This window comes from Prionailurus viverrinus, chromosome D3 (assembly GCF_022837055.1).
Source record: "Prionailurus viverrinus isolate Anna chromosome D3, UM_Priviv_1.0, whole genome shotgun sequence".
In the NCBI taxonomy this organism is placed as follows: Eukaryota; Metazoa; Chordata; class Mammalia; order Carnivora; family Felidae; genus Prionailurus; species Prionailurus viverrinus.
Genome location: NC_062572.1, coordinates 45,489,524 through 45,509,314, shown reverse-complemented (window position 1 = coordinate 45,509,314; position 19,791 = coordinate 45,489,524). Strand labels below are relative to the sequence as shown.

General features: G+C 37.8%; 1 protein-coding gene across 9 annotated transcripts in view; it reads right to left on the bottom strand.

Annotated features, from left to right (window-relative positions):
* GREB1L (GREB1 like retinoic acid receptor coactivator) overlaps positions 1-19,791 on the bottom strand; it is a 287,573-nt gene that overhangs the window by 122,538 nt on the left and 145,244 nt on the right. For all 9 annotated transcript variants that reach the window (XM_047827102.1, XM_047827101.1, XM_047827106.1 and 6 more), the window contains 3 exons: positions 11,948-12,124; positions 5,588-5,764; positions 2,925-3,047 (listed from right to left, as the gene is read on the bottom strand). In XM_047827102.1, the coding sequence (XP_047683058.1) occupies positions 2,925-3,047; positions 5,588-5,764; positions 11,948-12,124 (477 nt within the window). The remainder of the gene's footprint in view (positions 1-2,924; positions 3,048-5,587; positions 5,765-11,947; positions 12,125-19,791) is intronic.

The following is a 19,791-nucleotide window of genomic DNA, read 5'->3' as shown; positions in this document are numbered from 1 at the left end:
GACTTTGGCTCAGGTCATGATCTCACGGTTTGTGGGTTCAAGCCCTGCATCGGGCTCTGTGCTAATGGCTCGGAGCCTGGAACCTGCTTCATATTCTGTTTTCCTTCCTCTCTCTGCCCCTCCCTTGCTTGTGCTCTCTCTCTCTCTCTCTCTCTCTCTCTCTCTCAAAAAATAAACATTAAAAACATTTTTAAAAATAAGCCAATCTTCTATAGAAAGATGAATCTCCATTAGCTAAGGAGATGCTACATACTCTTATGATTGCAATGATTTCATAATACTAACATGAAAGTCTTAAAGCCTATTGCTTTCAACATGTGTAGGAAGAAAGAAATTATTGCTGAAGAGTCAAAAACCTAATTTGTCAAGAAGAAAATTTTAGATACAAAGTCTCACTTTTAAAGCTACTTTCTTCTATTAAATTCTATGGATCTCACCTAAAATTGTTAACAGCTAATTTCATGGTCAAATCGCCACAAGGGATACTCAAGGATATGGGCATGAATCTTGGCCACTTGTATTCACTGTGAGGCAGTCAGTGCCTTGTCTGTGTCTCTTCATGGCAATTGATGGAGCTTTGCTAAAGCCTAAAACTTGATTTCCTCTATTTCAGAGCAGTATTTGTTTTCAAAATATATTTCCTAATATAATTAAAACTGCATTACTGCTTATTAGCATGTTAATATATTTTCATTGTTTTCAGGTACAACTGGTTATTTATATATCTACCTGGCCCTTTTAAGAAAGGTAACATGTTTTATTGTGCTTTTATCCCCTACATGAGTGGTTTTAAATCATCAGAGCCATTGGTCAAGTGTTGGAACCCTGCCTTCCAGTATGTGACAAGGGTTTTAGGACACAGTAAATATTTCATAAGTTTTTACTGTAATTAAGTAACTATTCATTTTTAATAGTGTAGTTTTAAAATTACATTTCAGTAGTCCCAAGGTCTAATGGAAGAAAATATACCATGGAATCAAACAAGTTACTAAAATAATATTCTAGGAAAGACATATAGGTGTATCATTATTGTAATGAAGGCTAACTAATGTTTCAATGCCTAGAGCCAAGTGCCAACTTTTTTCTTTCTTGAATACCTAGTAACACAATGTTCTCTCATTTATTCTAAAGAGATATGCTCTCTTCTCTTAGATTAGAGCCTCTACCTAAATCTCTTGGACACTTTAAAAATCAGACCTTTTAAATCTGAGTACAGAAACATAGCTAGAAGAGCCCCAAATAAGGTTAGCCTTGTTACCATTGCTATTGTTGCAAATGCCTTCTAATAACTACTTACCTCTTGAAAGTAAGTAGAAAAAATTTATCAACTCATCAAAATTTCACATGAACTTGAAAGAGGAATGCTAAGTAGTGAAATAAATGAAGACAGCCTTCTTTTCAACTTGTGGGTAACGGGATGCTGGCAAAGCACATTATACTATGACATTTGCATATCAGATGAGTAAAATGATGCTTTACAAAAAACAAGTGAACTGGAAAACAATTCACAGATTCTTTTAAAATACTTTCCTTCTTGCCTAAGATATAACCTAGACTGGTTCTGAATAATTTTCTCTTTTTTTTCTGATTTTATTTTATTTTTAATTTTATTTTTTAAATTTATATCCAAAATAGTGTATAGTGCAACAATGATTTCAGGAGTAGATTCCTTACTGCCCCTTACCCATTTAGCCCATCCCCCCTCCCACAACCTCTCCAGTAACCCTCTGTTTGTTCTCCATATTTATGAGTCTCTTATGCTTTGTCCCCCTTCCTGTTATTATATTATTTTTGTTTCCCTTCCCTTATGTTCATCTGTTTTGTCTCTTAAAGTCCTCATATGAGTGAAGTCATATGATTTTTGTCTTTCTCTGACTAATTTCACTTAGCAAAATACCCTCCAGTTCTATCCACATAGTTGCAAATGGCAAGATTTCATTCTTTTTGATTGCCGAGTAGTACTCCATCATATATATATACCACATCTTCTTTATCCATTTATCCATTGATGGACATTTGAGCTGTTTCCATACTTTGACTATTGTTGATAGCGCTGCATGGGGGTGCATGTGTCCCTTTGAAACAGCACACCCGTATCCCTTGGATAAATGTCTATTAGTGCAATTGCTGGGTTGTAGGGTAGTTCTATTTTTAGTTTTTTTGAGGGACCTCCATACTGTTTTCCAGAGTGGCTGCACCAGCTTGCATTCCATGAATAATTTTATTAAATATTATCTGCAGTGATATTTTCAGTTACAGCCCTCTAGCCCTCCAGCCACCTGGAAACATTAAGTCCCACCTGGAGCCTTATCCTGTCCTTGGGGCCTGGGCTAGTACAACTCTCTACACTGGAGGAATTTTTAGAAGCCTTAGACTGGCAACTTATCTGTTCAGTATCAGTGTGGCCCTTCTGCTGATCCTGCCCTGATAGTATAACCTGGTTTCAGGCACTAAAATTTTATCTGGTTATTTGTAACCCAGCCTCCATCTTGAACCACTAGAAACTAGTGGATTCTTCCACTGTGATCCTCAGTCCTACCTTGGGACCTTACTTAATATACCAGTTGGTGCAATACTCCCTGTAATGTTCTGTGGGCTTAGTTTAGAGCCCTACCCTAGAACTCCAGTCTTCATGAGTTATGTCCCCAGTATATGCCACCTGATAGCTATGAGACAGACTTTCCTCATGTCTGGATTTCTACTTATTGCCCACTGTTAGACTTTTCTAGAGATAGGTCCTATGCTTGAGTTAAATTTCTTATCCATGAACTAACCCATCTCAGTGCTGACTTCTAACTCTAATAGTAACTCAGGTAATACTTGTTTTAAAACATTTCTATTCAAACCAGCCAACAGTCATTTTTAAAGTGAACCACTAAACATACATCTGGCTGCTTGAAATTCCAAAAGAAAATATCCCATACCTGTCTGAATGAATCCTGATTTGTATCCATTAGTTGTGCCATTTTCTGGTGTCACAGTTGATGGTACTGAAGAGTTTGGTTTCATAGAGTGGCAAGTGGCAGAGGATTGTCGGCTTCTACATTCTGGGAAGGAGTAAGAATTATATTATGGGAGGAGACCAATACCCTGTCAAAGCAGGTGATGAGAACACAATCCACAAAATCTCTAAAATGAACTACTGTTCCTTAAGTAGCAACCATATTCCTTATTGGCGGTTTCCCCTCCTCTAATCCTGACTCCAACAGAATGTTCAAGATGGTGAATTCACTTTGTCTTCCTAGGGCCAGATGTCATGTTTAGAAGGAAAAAAAAAAGAAAGAAAGAAAAAAGATCCGGCTTTTGTTCTTCACAGACTAGCTCCCAGGGGAAAAATTACTCATAACCAATATAATCAAGCTAGTTTTATGGATAAGGCAGGCTAAAATATCAGTAATTTGTTTTTTAAAAAAATAAGCTTTCAAACACCAGTTAACCTCCCGTCAAGGATCAATTTAGTGTGGAACGGGAATCTATATAGGTTGTTTTCAATATTCTCACCTCAACTTTAATTTATGTCCAAAAGCTGAAGCAAAGAAAAATTTATAGTCAGAGGAGAAAAATTAGAAATGCTCAAATTCTTTTTTTTTAAGCCTACTTATTATTTTTAAGTGAGAAAGAACAGGGGAGGGGCAGGGAGAGAGGGGGATAGAAAATCCCAAGCAGACTTGATGCTGACAGCAGTGAGCCTGATGCAAGGCTTGAACTCATGAACAGATCATGACCTGAACCAAAGTCCAATGCTCAACCAACTAAGCTACCCAGGTGTCCCAGAAATGCTCAAATTCTTATTACTCTTAGTTTGTATCAAAGGAAATAGGTACACAATATTCTAGGTGATTTCTGATCATGCAACACCAAGCTTCATTTTAGGTAAGCCAATACTAATGGAGCTCTAACATGATACTTTAATAATACTTTGAACTGAGTCAAGTAGATAGCAAATACTAAGAAACCATGTAGGGCTATAACTTCTAACTAAATTATACTACACGTTACACTATGTTAGTTTTTAAAGGTAGCATGTGAAAAAGAAATATAAATGGTTGTAAATGACAGTTAATTATAGAGGGTCCTTTAGAGAGTTTCCAAGTTTATCAGATATATGCAAGGTTGGACACAGTTTTCTATGACCACCTTGGCTAGGATTTTCCTTGAAAAGCAATTGTACTTTGGCCTACAAGGATACCTCCACATTATGTGTATCGTATGCATACATTTATATTGATGTTCTATGTCTGCATATCTGCATATCTCCATATCTGCATATATGGATACATATGCATATACAACCTTAATTCTAAAATAGTAACTTCTATAAATGTGAGGCTTCAGACACCTGGCTGGCTCAGTTGGTAGAGTGTGTGACTCTTAATCTTGGGTTTGTGAGTTTGAGTCCCACATTGTGGGTACAGATTACTTAAAACTAAAATCTTTTAAAAGATTTTTTAAAAATGTGAACCTTCAAAAGCCATTCAGGATCATTGTGCCTGTCTTGGAACATGCAGCTATTTCCTAAGGAATTATATAATGTCATTTCAAATGCACCCAAGAGTAATTACAGTGGAAAACTCAGAGGAAAATCTGAAGTCATTTATAATTTGGATTTATTATGCTATTTCTTATGGTCAGGCCAAAATCTTGCACAGACAACAAATGGAAGCGTTAAAGAAAATTATTATTTCATCTTTAATAATATAATAATATTGATAATTAAGAAAAATCTCAGCATCTAAGTAACTGCTCAAAAGAATAAGGATTAGATATTCCACTGCATTAGAACAATGAATAGAACTTGTGGTAAATCCTATCAACTACATGAAGATGTGAGATTTCAACTGGATTCAGATCCACAAATAAGTTAGTTAAGTTCTTCTACACTTAAAAAAAAACAACTTTGCCAACTTAATAATGTGTTTTCCCCAGATATTAAGGTATTATGAAGAAGCGTTATTTGTTCAAAGTATGCTTAGTTCTAATGAAAACAGAAAACTAGATGCTTGAGAATTACCAAAGAACCTAAATAAAATAGAAAGAGCATCTAACCAGAAAAATGACACTTTGAGGTCCTCTCTAAGTGACAGGAAAGCTGAAAAGAGTCCTCCTGTACTCCACCCTCCCAAGAGACAAATATAAAGAGACATGCACTTTTTCTAAACCTGAATAGTCTCTATTGAAAATAGAAAGAAGTTGGGGCGCCTGGGTGGCTCGGTCGGTTAAGCGTCCGACTTCGGCTCAGGTCATGATCTCGCAGTCCGTGAGTTCGAGCCCTGCGTCGGGCTCTGTGCTGACCACTCAGAGCCTGAAGCCTGTTTCAGATTCTGTGTCTCCCCCTCTCTCTGACCCTCCCCCATTCACGCTCTGTCTCTGTCTCAAAAATAAACGTTAAAAAAAAAAAATTAAAAAAAAAAAGAAAGAAAGAAGCAAGTCAAATAACCTGCCAGAGAGCTTCACATCTTTGGATATCTTCTGAACTTGGGATATTTACATACATCATACCTGATTCTGAACCCCAGAAGGCCACTTGTCCTTACTGTAACATCCTCATTCCTTTCCCTTCCCTTTCCCTCCCAGAAGTTGACGCTACCTTTCCAGCAGATAAGAGGTCCCTTCGACAGTACACCCTGGGAGCTTCTGACTAGGTAGTACTTTAAGTGCTTCTGCTTCTTTGGCTGGGTGGTGAGCTTCAAGTTAATATGGTTGGAAAATTCTGTGAAATACCGAAATCCTCTTTCTCCACAGCCGATACAGTTTCCAGAAAACCCTGAAAGAAGACAAACCAAAGTTACTGGTGGATTTGTACATTGATACAATACTTTTACATATGAAAAGTGTAGAAATATTCAGTGCTTTTGACCCAATAATTTCCTAACCTCAAGGAAAAACACCAATTTTTTTTTAGCAGAGTTATTTTATAATAGTGGAAGACTGAAAGTAATTTAAATTCTGCTCTAAGTTTAATGGCTAAGAAAATAGAGTGGATAGTAGCATGTGATAGAATTCATACAGTTGACATAAAAATATAAAAAAGTTTGCTTCTAGAGATGCCCATGATTTCCTCCCCACACACTCCCTTCTTAGAGAACTTGCTGGCCCTGGTTCTCTGCCCTACCCACCATGTGCACTGTCACAGATGATTAGATTGTGCTAATATCAGACCCAGTCTGGGACAGTCAGAATCTCTTTCATGGAATTTTATTTTATTTTATTTTTCAACTTAAAAATATTTTATTATTTGTTTTTTTAAAATTTTTTTTTCAACGTTTATTTATTTTTGGGACAGAGAGAGACAGAGCATGAACGGGGGAGGGGCAGAGAGAGAGGGAGACACAGAATCGGAAACAGGATCCAGGCTCTGAGCCATCAGCCCAGAGCCCGACGCGGGGCTCGAACTCACGGACCGCAAGATCGTGACCTGGCCGAAGTCGGACGCTTAACCGACTGCACCACCCAGGCGCCCCTATTATTTGTTTTTTATTTGAGAGGTGGTGGGCAGAGGGAGAGAGAACAAGAATCCCAAGCAGGCTCCACACCCAGCATGGAGCTCGATGCAGGGCTCAGGGCCACAATCCTGGGATCATGAAATCAAGAGTCAGATCCCCAAAGGACTGAGACACCCAAGTGCCCCTTTCCTGGAATTTTAAAATAAATACAAATAGAATCAGTCAGATGGAACTGGGCCCTAAATTTGTAAGGTTTTATAAAATTGGAACCCAAGTTGGGGGTTATGTCCAACCACCTGTCAGCTAAGGGATGGGAGAGAATAAATTGGCAACTGTGAAGGTTGTCTGCAGAGAGGAGGGCATGGACAGTGATGGGCAAGCCCAGGTGCTGTCAACTTTCCAGTTCCTATGACAGCTAGCTGTAATTTCTCACACAGGTGCCCCGAGAGTCCCATTTCCTCTTTATTCACCCCCCCCATACTCAAACTAGCTTATTATCCCTTTAGATCAAACATCCAAACAATTCTCACTCAGATTATTCAAACAAAATAAAACTTACAGTGACCTGCTTAGAGCAGGGGGCACAGAAAGAAGAAATGGAGGAGGCTAAGAGGATGTGAGGCTATCCTTTGCTTAATTGGAAATCAATCCCGTAATACACAGAGAAAAGTCACACAGAAATAATGTGAGTTCCTCTGGTTGTGACTGAGGAGGAAGCATCATATGTACTGCCATGTAGTGAACAAGGACAAGATAGGTGTAAATGAGAAAAGGCATTCCAAACTCCACACGTACAATCTCTCTCTATATAAATGACTAACTTAAAATCAATCCACTGATGAAGTGATACTCTTTTTAAACCCCTAAACCTGTTATCTAATTAACAAAGATATAAAAGGAGAGAAGAGAAAGGCCACCAGGATTAAAGACAGAATATCTCACAACATACCAATCGCAGTCAATTCTGACAATCAATAGAAATGGCAGTCCAATTTATTATTTTTTCAACAATTACTTACTGAGCATCCACCTATATACCAGGCATGATGCAAAACTGGAAAAACAGAGATAGTCATATCTTCTGATCGGTTACATAAAATTAGTAATTTATATAATTAGTTTATTACTGTTACTTTATAGAAATGTAAACATAAATTATTTAAAATATATTCAGAGATGGACTGAATTTGAGAGCATTTGGCTATCTGTCCAATGCTTTATAGCTACAGGCCAAAACCAAAAAAAGAAAAAAAAATGCCAATTTTTTTCACCGAGTTCCCAAGCCATCTAATCATCCATTTCTCCATGCATCCACGCATCTAGCCAACAAATCCATCCATCCATCCATCCAACAAATACTTATATACTCTACCATATGCTAGGCACTCTTTCAGGTACCAGGTTTTCAGCACGGAGCAAAGGAGACAAAACCACTGCCTCCATGTAACTTACATTGTGGTGCGATTATCAGGCCTTGACAGAAAAGTATCTGGCTTGCCAGGCAGATGTTGAACCCAGTAAAATAATATAAGAACATTTTAGTCAAAACAATTAAAGATGGTGCCTCCCAAAAGAGGCTTATCTGGTAGATCCAAGTAGTTCATAAAAGATTAGTGTGAGAATTAAAATTAACAAATTACTGAGGTGAGGTTTTATCTTTTTTCTTTTTCTTATTCTCTGAGGTGAAAAGCAAGAGAATATACAAAGGAAGAAAAGCAAAGGATCTGGACAATCTTCAAAGAACAGAGATGGCGGGGCGCCTGGGTGGCGCAGTCGGTTAAGCGTCTGACTTCAGCCAGGTCACGATCTCGCAGTCCGTGAGTTTGAGCCCCTCGTCAGGCTCTGGGCTGATGGCTCCGAGCCTGGAGCCTGTTTCCGATTCTGTGTCTCCCTCTCTCTCTGCCCCTCCCCTGTTCATGCTCTGTCTCTCTCTGTCCCAAAAATAAATAAAAAACATTGAAAAAAAATTAAAAAAAAAAATAATAAATGTTTAAAAAAAAAAAGAACAGAAATGGCACATTAATGATGAGAATTAACAATATTTAAGACAAAGAATCCTACAGCTCATTTTTTAAACTCTGTACAGTTTCAGTATCAGTCTTTGTTCAAGAGAGATTTTATCTGCCCAAAGTTCTTGTTGTCATCATCACAAAAAATAATACCTCTTACAGCTAAATTACCTATCTAGTGTTTCTGTCAACCAAGTCTTCCAATTGCACAGTAGAATTGGGACACATGAATGAACTGCCAACTGGATCAATATATACTTTTTAATGTTTATTTATTTTGAAAGAGAGAAAGAGAGAGAGAATGAGTGGGGGAGGGGCAGAGAGAAAGGGGGAAAGAGAATCCCAAGCAGTCTCCATGCTTAGTACTCAGTGCAGAGTCCAATGCAGGACCAGATCCCACAACTGTGAGATCATGACCTGAGCCAAAATCAAAAGTCAGACACCGAGCGAACTGAACCACCCAAATGCCCCCTCAATATATTTTTTAACCAATTCCTTCACTCACAGTCTTTTGAATCAGCATAATTTATATAAAAAGTTTATAAATTGATATTGGAGTTCACTGGGATTCTAACATATTCGAAGCTTAAAATTTTTCCCACTATACTTTAATGCATATTAAAATAATCTATCATCAGTAAGAAATGTTGGATGGATATTAACATATAAAAATCTCAACAACATGCTTATCTAAGAGAAAAGTTCTACCATCTTGCTGCACTACACTTTCACTTGGAAAGTGGCTAGTAAAAAATTATGTCCATTCGCAAGGCTAGAGAAAGCAAACAAACTTCCATTTCTATAAAGGTATTAATAAATATGACAGAATGGCAGAATAATAACCATTTAAAGAGCAAGTGCTCTGTGCCAGGCACTGTGCTGGATGGTTTGCCTTATAAACATCATCTCATTTGATCTTTACAACCCTGAAAGTTAGGCATCATTGGCCTCTTTTTATAGATGAGAAATCTGAGACCTCATGAGAATAAGTAGCTTGCCCCAGTTCTGAAAATACTAAGTGGCAAATCTGGGATTTTAATCCCAGTTCCAACTCCAATGACCAAGGTCTTTGATCTCATATTCATTATTATACACAATCATGAAATCTATTCTTCTTCTTCTTCTTCTTCCTCTTTTTAGAAACAGAGCGTGTAAGTGGGGGAGAGTAGCAGAGGGAGAGAGAGAGGGAGAGAAGGGGAGAGAGAGAGAGAGAGAGAGAGAGAGAGAGAGAGAGAGAGAGAGAGAATCTTAAGCAGGTTCCATGCTCAGTGCAGAACCCAATGCAGGGCTTGATCCCATGACCCTGGGAACATGACCTGAGCCGAAATCAAGAGTCAGACGTTCAGCCAACTGAGACACCCTGAAAATCTATTATTCTGATGGTGTTTCTTGTATCCTTTCATGATGTATTCTAGGAGGATTCCTCTAGTCATGAAGAATCATTAAGCAAAAAGGCATCATGAGATATTTTTCTGTGTCTGTGGTCAGAGCCACATGTAAACTATTCCATCTGATGTCACGGTGATGCTTTTATTTATTTTTTAAAAGTTTGTTTGTTTATAGCAATCTCTACAACCAATGTGGGGCTAGAACTCATGACCCTGAGATCAAGAGCTGCATGCTTTTCTGACTGAGCCAGCCAGGCACCTCAACACTATGATGCTTTTAAAATGCTAAAAAGAAGTTTCCCAAAACTGTTATACCACAGCCAACTAGATTACTAGCTCTGTGTCTTAACATTTTTGTGCTCCCACAAGACAGCCTAGTATGATTTTTGTCACATAGTACATTTTGAATAAAGTGTTGAATGAACGAGTGAACAGATACTTAGAAACTTCTTTGCTAATTTAGTCCAACTTATAAACTTTACCATTAGGCTTCTGTGTTAAACCATCTGCTCAATTTCACTAAAAGAAAATCATCATCTTTTTATGAAAGCCTATGGAAATTATCACTTCTTTTCCTATGAACCAAGAAAAAGCTTTGAATTATAAGTTAAGGAACTTTTATAAAGCATGGATAGGGTTACTTTCTAACTCAGGATACTGATGTATATATTTCCAGACTTTCTGATGACACTGTGTAACTAGGAAAAATGTATCAAACTAAACAAGTACAGCTTATGAACAATACAATTCTTGAATTATTTGCCCTCTTTCCTTTCATTTTTATCATTTTCACTAAAGACATCTCATGTGCCACCTTGTCTTCTTAATTAAAAATAAATCCAGTCTTTATTTCCCATGATGTAAGGAAGCTAGGTTGTGAAAAAAAAAAGTCCAGACTCAAAGTAAAGCCAGAGAATAAAACAATTCTGAGATACAGTAATACATTTTACATCATATGTATATTCCTAGTTACTTTGGTTGAACTAATGCTAAATATAACATGGGAATCACATCAATCAAATATAGCTAGGAATGATGGGTAGCATGGAGAAACTACCAAAAACTTACAAAGCAGATAATCTGCAGCTGAATAACAGAGTTGACTGGACATCAGGTCTAGATCAATAACTCTGTACAGAGTGAATCCTACTTTGCTTTACACAGAATTAATTTTTGATAAATCGCATGCCATCCTTTAGCTTGGCTTGAAAAGGCCGCCTCTTCAAGGCGGGTGTTTTGGGAATGAATAAAAAATAAAAGCTAATTTTTAAGAAGTTACTAAAAGAAAAAAAATGTTTCATACTTGAGTTAACTACAGAATTCCCAATTAATTCTGTGATCTAAAAAAAAATTTGTGATAATTTAACATGTTTTTTTTTTTTAATTTTTTTTTTCAACGTTTATTTATTTTTGGGACAGAGAGAGATAGAGCATGAACAGGGGAGGGGCAGAGAGAGAGGAAGACACAGAATCGGAAACAGGCTCCAGGCTCTGAGCCATCAGCCCAGAGCCTGACGCGGGGCTCGAGCTCACGGACCGCGAGATCGTAACCTGGCTGAAGTCGGACACTTAACCGACTGCGCCACCCAGGTGCCCCATTTAACATGTTTTTTTAATTTTTGTTGTTTTATTTGAGAGAGAGAGCGAGCATTGGGCAAAGGGGCAGAAATAAAGAATCTTGAGCAGGCTCCATGCTCAGTACAGAGCCCCACGTGGGGCTTGATCCCACAACCCTAGGATCTTGACCTGAGTTGAAATCAAGAGTCAGACGCCCACCCAACTGAGTCACCTAGGCACCCCTATGATAATTTAAACTTGTAGTTTAACTCCTTCATCTTGGAAGAAATTTTTTTTTTAAATTTTTTTTCAACGTTTTTTATTTCTTTTTGGGACAGAGAGAGACAGAGCATGAACGGGGGAGGGGCAGAGAGAGAGGGAGACACAGAATCGGAAACAGGCTCCAGGCTCTGAGCCATCAGCCCAGAGCCTGACGCGGGGCTCGAACTCACGGACCGCGAGATCGTGACCTGGCTGAAGTCGGACGCTTAACCAACTGCGCCACCCAGGCGCCCCATTGGAAGGAATTTTATAGGTGTGAAATACTCACCTAAAAGTGCATTTTTCCCATGATCATCTGGTAGAAATCGCTTGTCTACAGCACACACGAGGATGTGTTCAGGCAGATTGGGAGACTTGGCCCCTACCAGGAGGAATCCTGCTGGGATGTCGATTTGTTCCATACAAAGAGATACCAAACGCAAATCCTTTCCTGCTTGACAAAAACCTAAAAATGGTAAAAAGGACACAGTAAAATGTTTAGAAAGGTCCTATCTCCTTATCACCCATCTGGAGAGTGGATTTGCCTATGGGAAATCCCATAAAGGCATAATCCCATAAAAAATTAAGGAGTAGATTATTTTTTTATGTTTATTTTTTGAAAGAGAGAGGGAGAGAAAGAGCACGCTGGGGGAGGGGCAGAGAGAGAGGGAGAGAGAAATCCCAAACAGGTTCTGCACTTTCAGTGCAGAGCCCGATGCGGGACTCAAACTCAGGAACTGCAAGATCATGACCTGAGCTGAAACCAAGATTTGGACGCTCAACCGACTGAGCCACCCAGGCACCCCAGGACTAAATTTAAAGTCCATATACTCCAACCTGAAGACAAACCTATCATAGGTATCCCCTTCCCCCGAGTGGAGCTGAAAACACACAAAAAGGAGGTATTTCTGACAAGTTCAGCCAACATTTATGACTTTATATTTTCTGATCTACAAGTAAGCAAATGATAAATACACACAGAGCTTTGAAAAATGTATGTAATTTTTATGTGTATGTAGTACAATATTTTTATACTTTCAAAGCAAGTTCATGTCTATAAATGGTGACTGTCATAGAAGAGAAAGGCTTCCATTTCACATAGGAAGAGACTGCACTTCAGATGTGGCTCATAAATGAATGGGCCAGAACTGGAACTCAGAACCGTGAAGTCATTTTTGTAAGCTACAACAGAACAACACATAACAAAACCTTACATAACCACATTGTGTACCAAAACATATTACACTAACTAATTAGTTCATCATTTATTAAAAATCACTTGCGGGGCGCCTGGGTGGCGCAGTCGGTTAAGCGTCCGACTTCAGCCAGGTCACGATCTCGCGGTCCATGAGCTCGAGCCCCGCGTCAGGCTCTGGGCTGATGGCTCAGAGCCTGGAGCCTGTTTCCGATTCTGTGTCTCCCTCTCTCTCTGCCCCTCCCCCGTTCATGCTCTGTCTCTCTCTGTCCCAAAAATAAATAAACGTTGAAAAAAAAAATTAAAAAAAAAATCACTTGCAACAGATGCTACCCTAGGCCTGGGGATAGAATTGAACAAATATATCTTCCCCCAAGAACCTACATTATAGTCTAATTGGAAGAATGTATAAGGAACCAATAATCACAAAACAATATTACAGAGGACAGCTATTTTCTACTGCAAAGCACCTATTTCACATCTTCTGGGAGATAATCAAACCTCCTTGAACTCTAATCACGTGATTCCTCTGGAGAATGGGGATATTCTAGACTGACAGGAGGTAGCACCTGATCCAAGCTAGCCACTATAATATCCCACCTTTCCAGCCATAGTTGATTAGTCAGGGACACCTGACATAAACTGGGACAATCAAAGCCTTTTCTCAAGGAATTCCAAACATGGAGCCAGAAATAGTATGACTTAGTTTGATCTGTGGCAGCTCAGTTCCTTGCCTTGTGAGAGAAGTCTGTCAGCAGACAGGAGGCTCAAAGGGAATGTTCCAGCAGTGTGTGGACCCCTGAAACCCAGCTGTATGTGCGTTTCCCAAGGTTGGATTGTGAAACCTTTTGCTTAGAAATTCTTTGAATAATATCTTCATTCTACCTAAAGCTAATTTCAGTTGGGTTGGGTTTCACCTGCAGCCAAAAGAGGGTACATACAAGTATGAAAAATACTATTTCAGAGAGTTGCAGAAGGTAAACGATGGACACCTAAATCTCCACACACAAACCTGAGGAGACCATCATCACCCAATACAAAGTAGAGAAAGACCCTGCTAAATTCTGCCAGTATCAATTTATAGTATGATGTTCACCAAATGCCAACAAACAATTGGATGCAATCAGTTATTATAAGAGAAAAAAATCCAAATATTGTATGAAGTTGTGGCGCACATAAATCTACCATGAATCTACTGCATGGTTGAGCTCATCAAACCTCAAAAGCAGACATAATGGAATTGGAGGAAGTCAACAGAAGAAAGAATAAAATGATAAAATAATGGGGTTCAACCATCTCAAGCTTATAGGCTCCCTTTAACACTAAAATAATTCAAATTTAACTTTTAGTGTTTGTTAATTGAAAAAAACAAAAGCAGAATATTATTGTGAATTAACAATTTTGAATGAATCTATATTTTATTAGTCACAATATCATCTATATTTATTTGAAAAATAGTCATTTATACATGCAGGTCATATTATTTATTCAGTTTACACACAGTTTTTGGAAGCTATGGATACATAAAAGCCCTAAAAAAAATTCTGCTGCCCCCACCCCATTTAAGGGACAGAACTCAGGTTTGAAAGTGGGGAAATGATGATGATGGTATCAATGGCAGAAAAATTTATGGAGAACTTAACATAAGCCAGGCATGGTACTAACCATTGTACAAATTATATTATTTAATCCTCTGAACAACTACCAACTCCTTTCCATAGATGGAGAAGTTGAGGCTCAGGAAGGTTAGGGAACTTGTGCAGTGTTATATAATGAGTTCAGTAATGTCCAGGATGTAAGACATGGTAAGTTTGCTATATAAAGACAGATCAAGGGGTGCCTGGGTGGAGCCTATTTAAGATTCTCTCTCTCTCTTCTGCCCCTCCCCCACTTGTGGACATGCTCGCTCGCTCTCTCTCTCTCAAAAAAAGAAAAAGAAAAGAAATAACACCTTTATCATGACTTGCTCCAAAAGGCAGAACACGTATCTTCCCAAAAGATGCAGAAAATTCAGTGATGAGAAGTTCATGATTGTCTATTGACAAAAAACAGGATGCGTGGGGAACTATCTCTGTCACTAAGAAGTAGTAACAAACCTTTCTACGACTTTGACTCACACCATATTAGAAAGAGTGGACTAGATGAAATGATAGTCTGTGCCAATATGTATGAATTTTCAAATTATTACCAGCTTTTTAGAACATCAGAGCTATATAGAACCTTAAGATTATCTGATATAGGATCTCTCAACAGGCAGTTATTAAACTCCCAGGGACTTACAGGTATTCCATGATACTTGAAGTTATAAGACAAAATCAAATAGTTACCAATTTCTAAAATCTAACAAATAATTATTCTAGTATTAAAGAATGTTCTGAGTGCTTTCCCTGCTACACATAGAGGGAGAGTGGAAACCAGTTGAATGAATTCAGGACTCACTTGTTTGAACCCTGTATCAGTGTATGGCTTTGATTTTCACACAACTGTTTTTATTCTTAGCCATTTGTATTGATATTGTGCTTAATTTATACTCATCATACATTGTTGGTTAATGATAGGAAGCACTGATTGTGTTAATGAACACAGTAATGTTACAAATGTCTCTAAAGATGCTCTTGCTAGATTTATGAAAGTTAGATTCAATCCCAACCCCACTCATTAAATTATAAAATTATATAAAATGCACCAATATGTTTTTGGGTACCCCACCTCCAAAAGCAATATCAAGGTAAAATTTTGGTGATTACAATCCAACTTGGCTTTTCATGTAGGAGAGAAAAGCCTACCTCATTTTGCAGCATGTTCAGTAGCAGAAATTCTGCACACAGCAGCCTGAAATCTTTTCATCATATAGATGATGTAAAAATTATAAAAATAAACTACCATATCCTTTTAATCCTAAAATTTCAAATTTTGGGTATTAAAAGTAGATTTTGGGGGCACCTGGGTGGCACAGTCGGTTAAGCGTCCGACTTCAGCCAGGTCACGATCTCGCGGTCTGTGAGTTCGAGCCCCGCATCAGGCTCTGGGCTGATGGCTCAGAGCCTGGAGCCTGTTTCCGATTCTGTGTCTCCCTCTCTCTCTGCCCCTCCCCCGTTCATGCTCTGTCTCTCTCTGTCCCAAAAAGAAATAAAAAACGTTGAAAAAAAAATAAAAAAAAAAGTAGATTTTGATTTTCTTTTTATTTGATGCTGGAAAACATTTAAATATACTCAGCCCCCTGAAAAGCTATAATATTTTATTTTTGAATTTGTCAATAAAATATGCTTTTTCTTACACAACCGATTTTAAATACATTAAGTAGCAATTGCTGAATGATAAAATGTAGACAATTTTTTCTCATATGCATGAATAATATCAAAGAGTATATTAACATACTGGTCTAAAATAAATACTTTCTACTTAAAATCAATTCTTTATCATATGCCATGTAGTGACAGAATTAGGTTTTAAATTCCTAAAAAGTTCAAAAGACTATATTTTAGTATAAAAGAAATTTGTGAGTCAAAGATTGGGTAACACTAATCTATTTAATATGAGGACACTGGGGCCTATAAAGCTTAAGAAAATGGTCCAATTTTTAAAATATTCAGTAACTGGAGAAAGTGGGACTAAAACCCAAGTCTCCGGACTCCAAATTAGATACTCCTTCATCCTCATTAACATCTCTGACTCACATAATGCTTCACCTTCCCTCAGTCTGATGTAGGACACTCTCCTATTACTTCTTCCTTGCCTTTTTTTGGAGTCCTATTACCCAACTTTCTAAGTTGAATCTTTGGTCTATTGGCACTCACCTACCTCATACTTGCTGATGAATCCTTAACATTCATTATTTTTCTGATGAGTTTTCTTTTTTAAAAAAAGCTATTTATTTATTTTGAGAGAGACAGAGACAGTGCAAAGAAGGGCAGAGAGAGGGAGAATCCCGAGCAGGCTCCGTGCTGCCAGAGCATAGCCTGACGTGGGGCTGAAACCCATGAGGCCACAGGAATATAACCTGAGCCGAAACCAAGAGTCAGACACTTAACCAACTGAGCCACCGGGCACCCCTCTGATGAGATCTCTAAAAGCAATACATTGCAGCAAAAGGAGACCAAGGGGGAAAGTACAATTTTTGTTCTGGACTTAACAGAGATAGAATCAAGAGGACTTAGTGTGGAGAATATCTGAAGAAAGCAGGATTTTCTGTAGAAGAGAGATGATTTCAGAATGATTTCTGTGGCAAAAAAGGAGAACTACATAGTCCACTCAAATTAAGAAATACAAATAGTTTTTAGTACAGCCTTTAGTATGAGGACACCTAGAGGTCAAAAGTAATAATTATTCAACAATGACTGGATCCTTGGAGAAGCATGTTTTCTAGTCTCCCCACAAAAATTTTAAGGGATGCTCATGACAATAAAAAGAGAAAATGTCCTATTTTATGCTAAAAAAAAAAAGCTGCAATGATGAGAGTATGTAAAAGGGGTACAGGAACCAACTGAAGGTGGTCCCAATGTCCAAAACCAGAACAATCTGAGCAGTGAGGTAAAGTAGTATTGACTTATAACTCAAGATAAAATAAATATCCATGAGTACATAATAATATAAATAAATGAGTGAATAAATTAGTAAGTGGGGGGGGGGAGACAAATCCCCATACAGAATTTTAAATAATTTATGTAGATACTCTGCCCTCAAGAAGGTGGAGCATAATTCCCTGTTCCTAAAGTATAAGCTGAGCATAGTGACTTTCTCCCACAGTATGGCAAGTGGGGGAAAGAGTGGAGATCACACTACCTTGGCCAGATGATCTACATCAACATCAACCCTCATAAATCATGTTGACAGAATGTACCCTTGATACAATATGATGAAAATGGCAATTTACCTTTGTGATCTTTCTTCCCAAAACCCATAACCCCAGTCTAATTTGGAGAAAAATATCAAATTCCAGTAGAGGGTCACCTACAATATACCTGACCAATAATTCCTAAAACTGTCAGGGTCATCAGAAACAAGGAAAGTCTGAGAAACTGTAACAGTCAAGAGAAGCCTAAAGAGACATAACAACTAACTCTATTTTAGTATCCTGAAGGGATTCTGGAAAAGAAAAGAGATATTAGGTAAAAACTAAGGAACCTAAATAAACTATGAACTTTAATTATTATTAAAATTAGTAATAATGTAAGATAATAATAGGAGAAACTGCAGGAATATATAGAAACTCTATACTATTGTCTCAATTTTTCTTTAAGTCTAAAACTATTCTTAAAAAGTAAAGTCTATTTTTACAATGTCCAATTTTATCTTCTTGCCTTCATGTTACTCGCTAACACAAGCCACTCAGCCAATCTGATTAAGAGGAAAGAAAATAGAGAAAGAGAAGGCAAGGCTGAGTCCAGCAACAGGGTAATTCAAGAAATAAATCAATTCAAGGCCAGAAATGGTGGCAACATCAAGAAAAAGTTCCTAAATTGAGTTTGTAATTATTCTGAGAATATACTCACCAGGCAAAGATTTGGCTTTTTGCTGTGACACCTTTTACCTGTCTTTTCTAAATCCTAATTTTGGGGGTGGGGGGGTGGGATTCAGATCAGCTAATTATATACAAAATATATTATGAGGGATCCCCAAGTAAGAAAAAACATTATGCAAAGAACAATATTTATTTTTTTAAGAATGAAAATAAGCTCTGTGTGTCTGTAAAGAAAAAAAGAGTGGGTAGCTAAAGAATCTATGAAATGTGATTATATTTGAAGGTCTGTAGGATCCAAATATCTAGTGTAACAGGTAGTTCTGGTCTCTAGAAATATGTCAGATTATTAATATAATAAAGACCAACTACTCAATCTCAATTAAAACCTCAAACAAAATGAAAAGAAACCTTATTACAACCCTGTAGTGTGATTTTGAATCACATCTGAACTAATCCTGAAAGAAAGACAGAATCTTTTTTTAGGGGCTTCTGGAAGACCTGGGGGAAGAGTGCCCTAAGGAAGGATCTATGCCTGTTTACTGTATGCAAGGAAGGAAAGATAAGTTATCGATGTTGGCACACAAATAACAAACTTGTCCCTAAATAGCTTCATTTTCTGAGAATAATACTGAAATGCTGCCTTAACCCCAAGACCTTCGCAGCAAATTATTTTAATTTAAAAAAAGGAATAATGGTAGAGGGCCCTTCTTTGTAAACTTCATCTGCATTTCCTTAAGAAAATAGCCAAGGTTTTCACTTCACAGAACCAGATTTGCATTCTCCAATTATCTCCAACTTGAAGGTTACAGAGTAATCTAAGTGGGGGGAGGGGAAAGTTTACCGAAACAGCTGTAAACACAAACTAAAGTAATCAAAGCAGTATTTGCAAGCCTCAAATTTGGTTGCCCTTCACCCCTTTAGACAATCAACTGCCTCCCAGCAGGGTGGGAACCTACACTATTCCAATAATTTACATAAGAAATTAGCAACCAAAATTTACATCTGAATGGTAACCCCCAGAAGCCCATCAGGTATTAAGTATCTGCTTATCTAAATTGCCTCTAAAAATAGCTTTACCTTCCTTTAAGTCTTAGGTAAATAGAGGATTTCCCATGAAGGGAAGGTGGTATGCTAAAACAAGTCCAGGCATTACATTGTCCTAATTCACTGTCATTTCTATAAGAAAAATTTCAGAACTGTTCTGTCTTTGGGTGAGAGGGTTCTTAGAACTACCCTAGAATGAGCCAAATTGAAAGAGCTATGGACAAACTTTAAACTATCAAATTATGAACTATGCTTTTTGTTTTTAATGGCCACCTTGAGGTGAATTAAAGGGGAAAAAATATGGACATGCAATTAATTATAAGAAACCAAAGTAGCTGATGTAGGAATCTACGTCTATGATCTGTGTTTTCAGGTTGTCTTGGAATTTGAATTTATGCTTGGGTGCTATATTTGTTTTTCCCCCCAGAAAAAC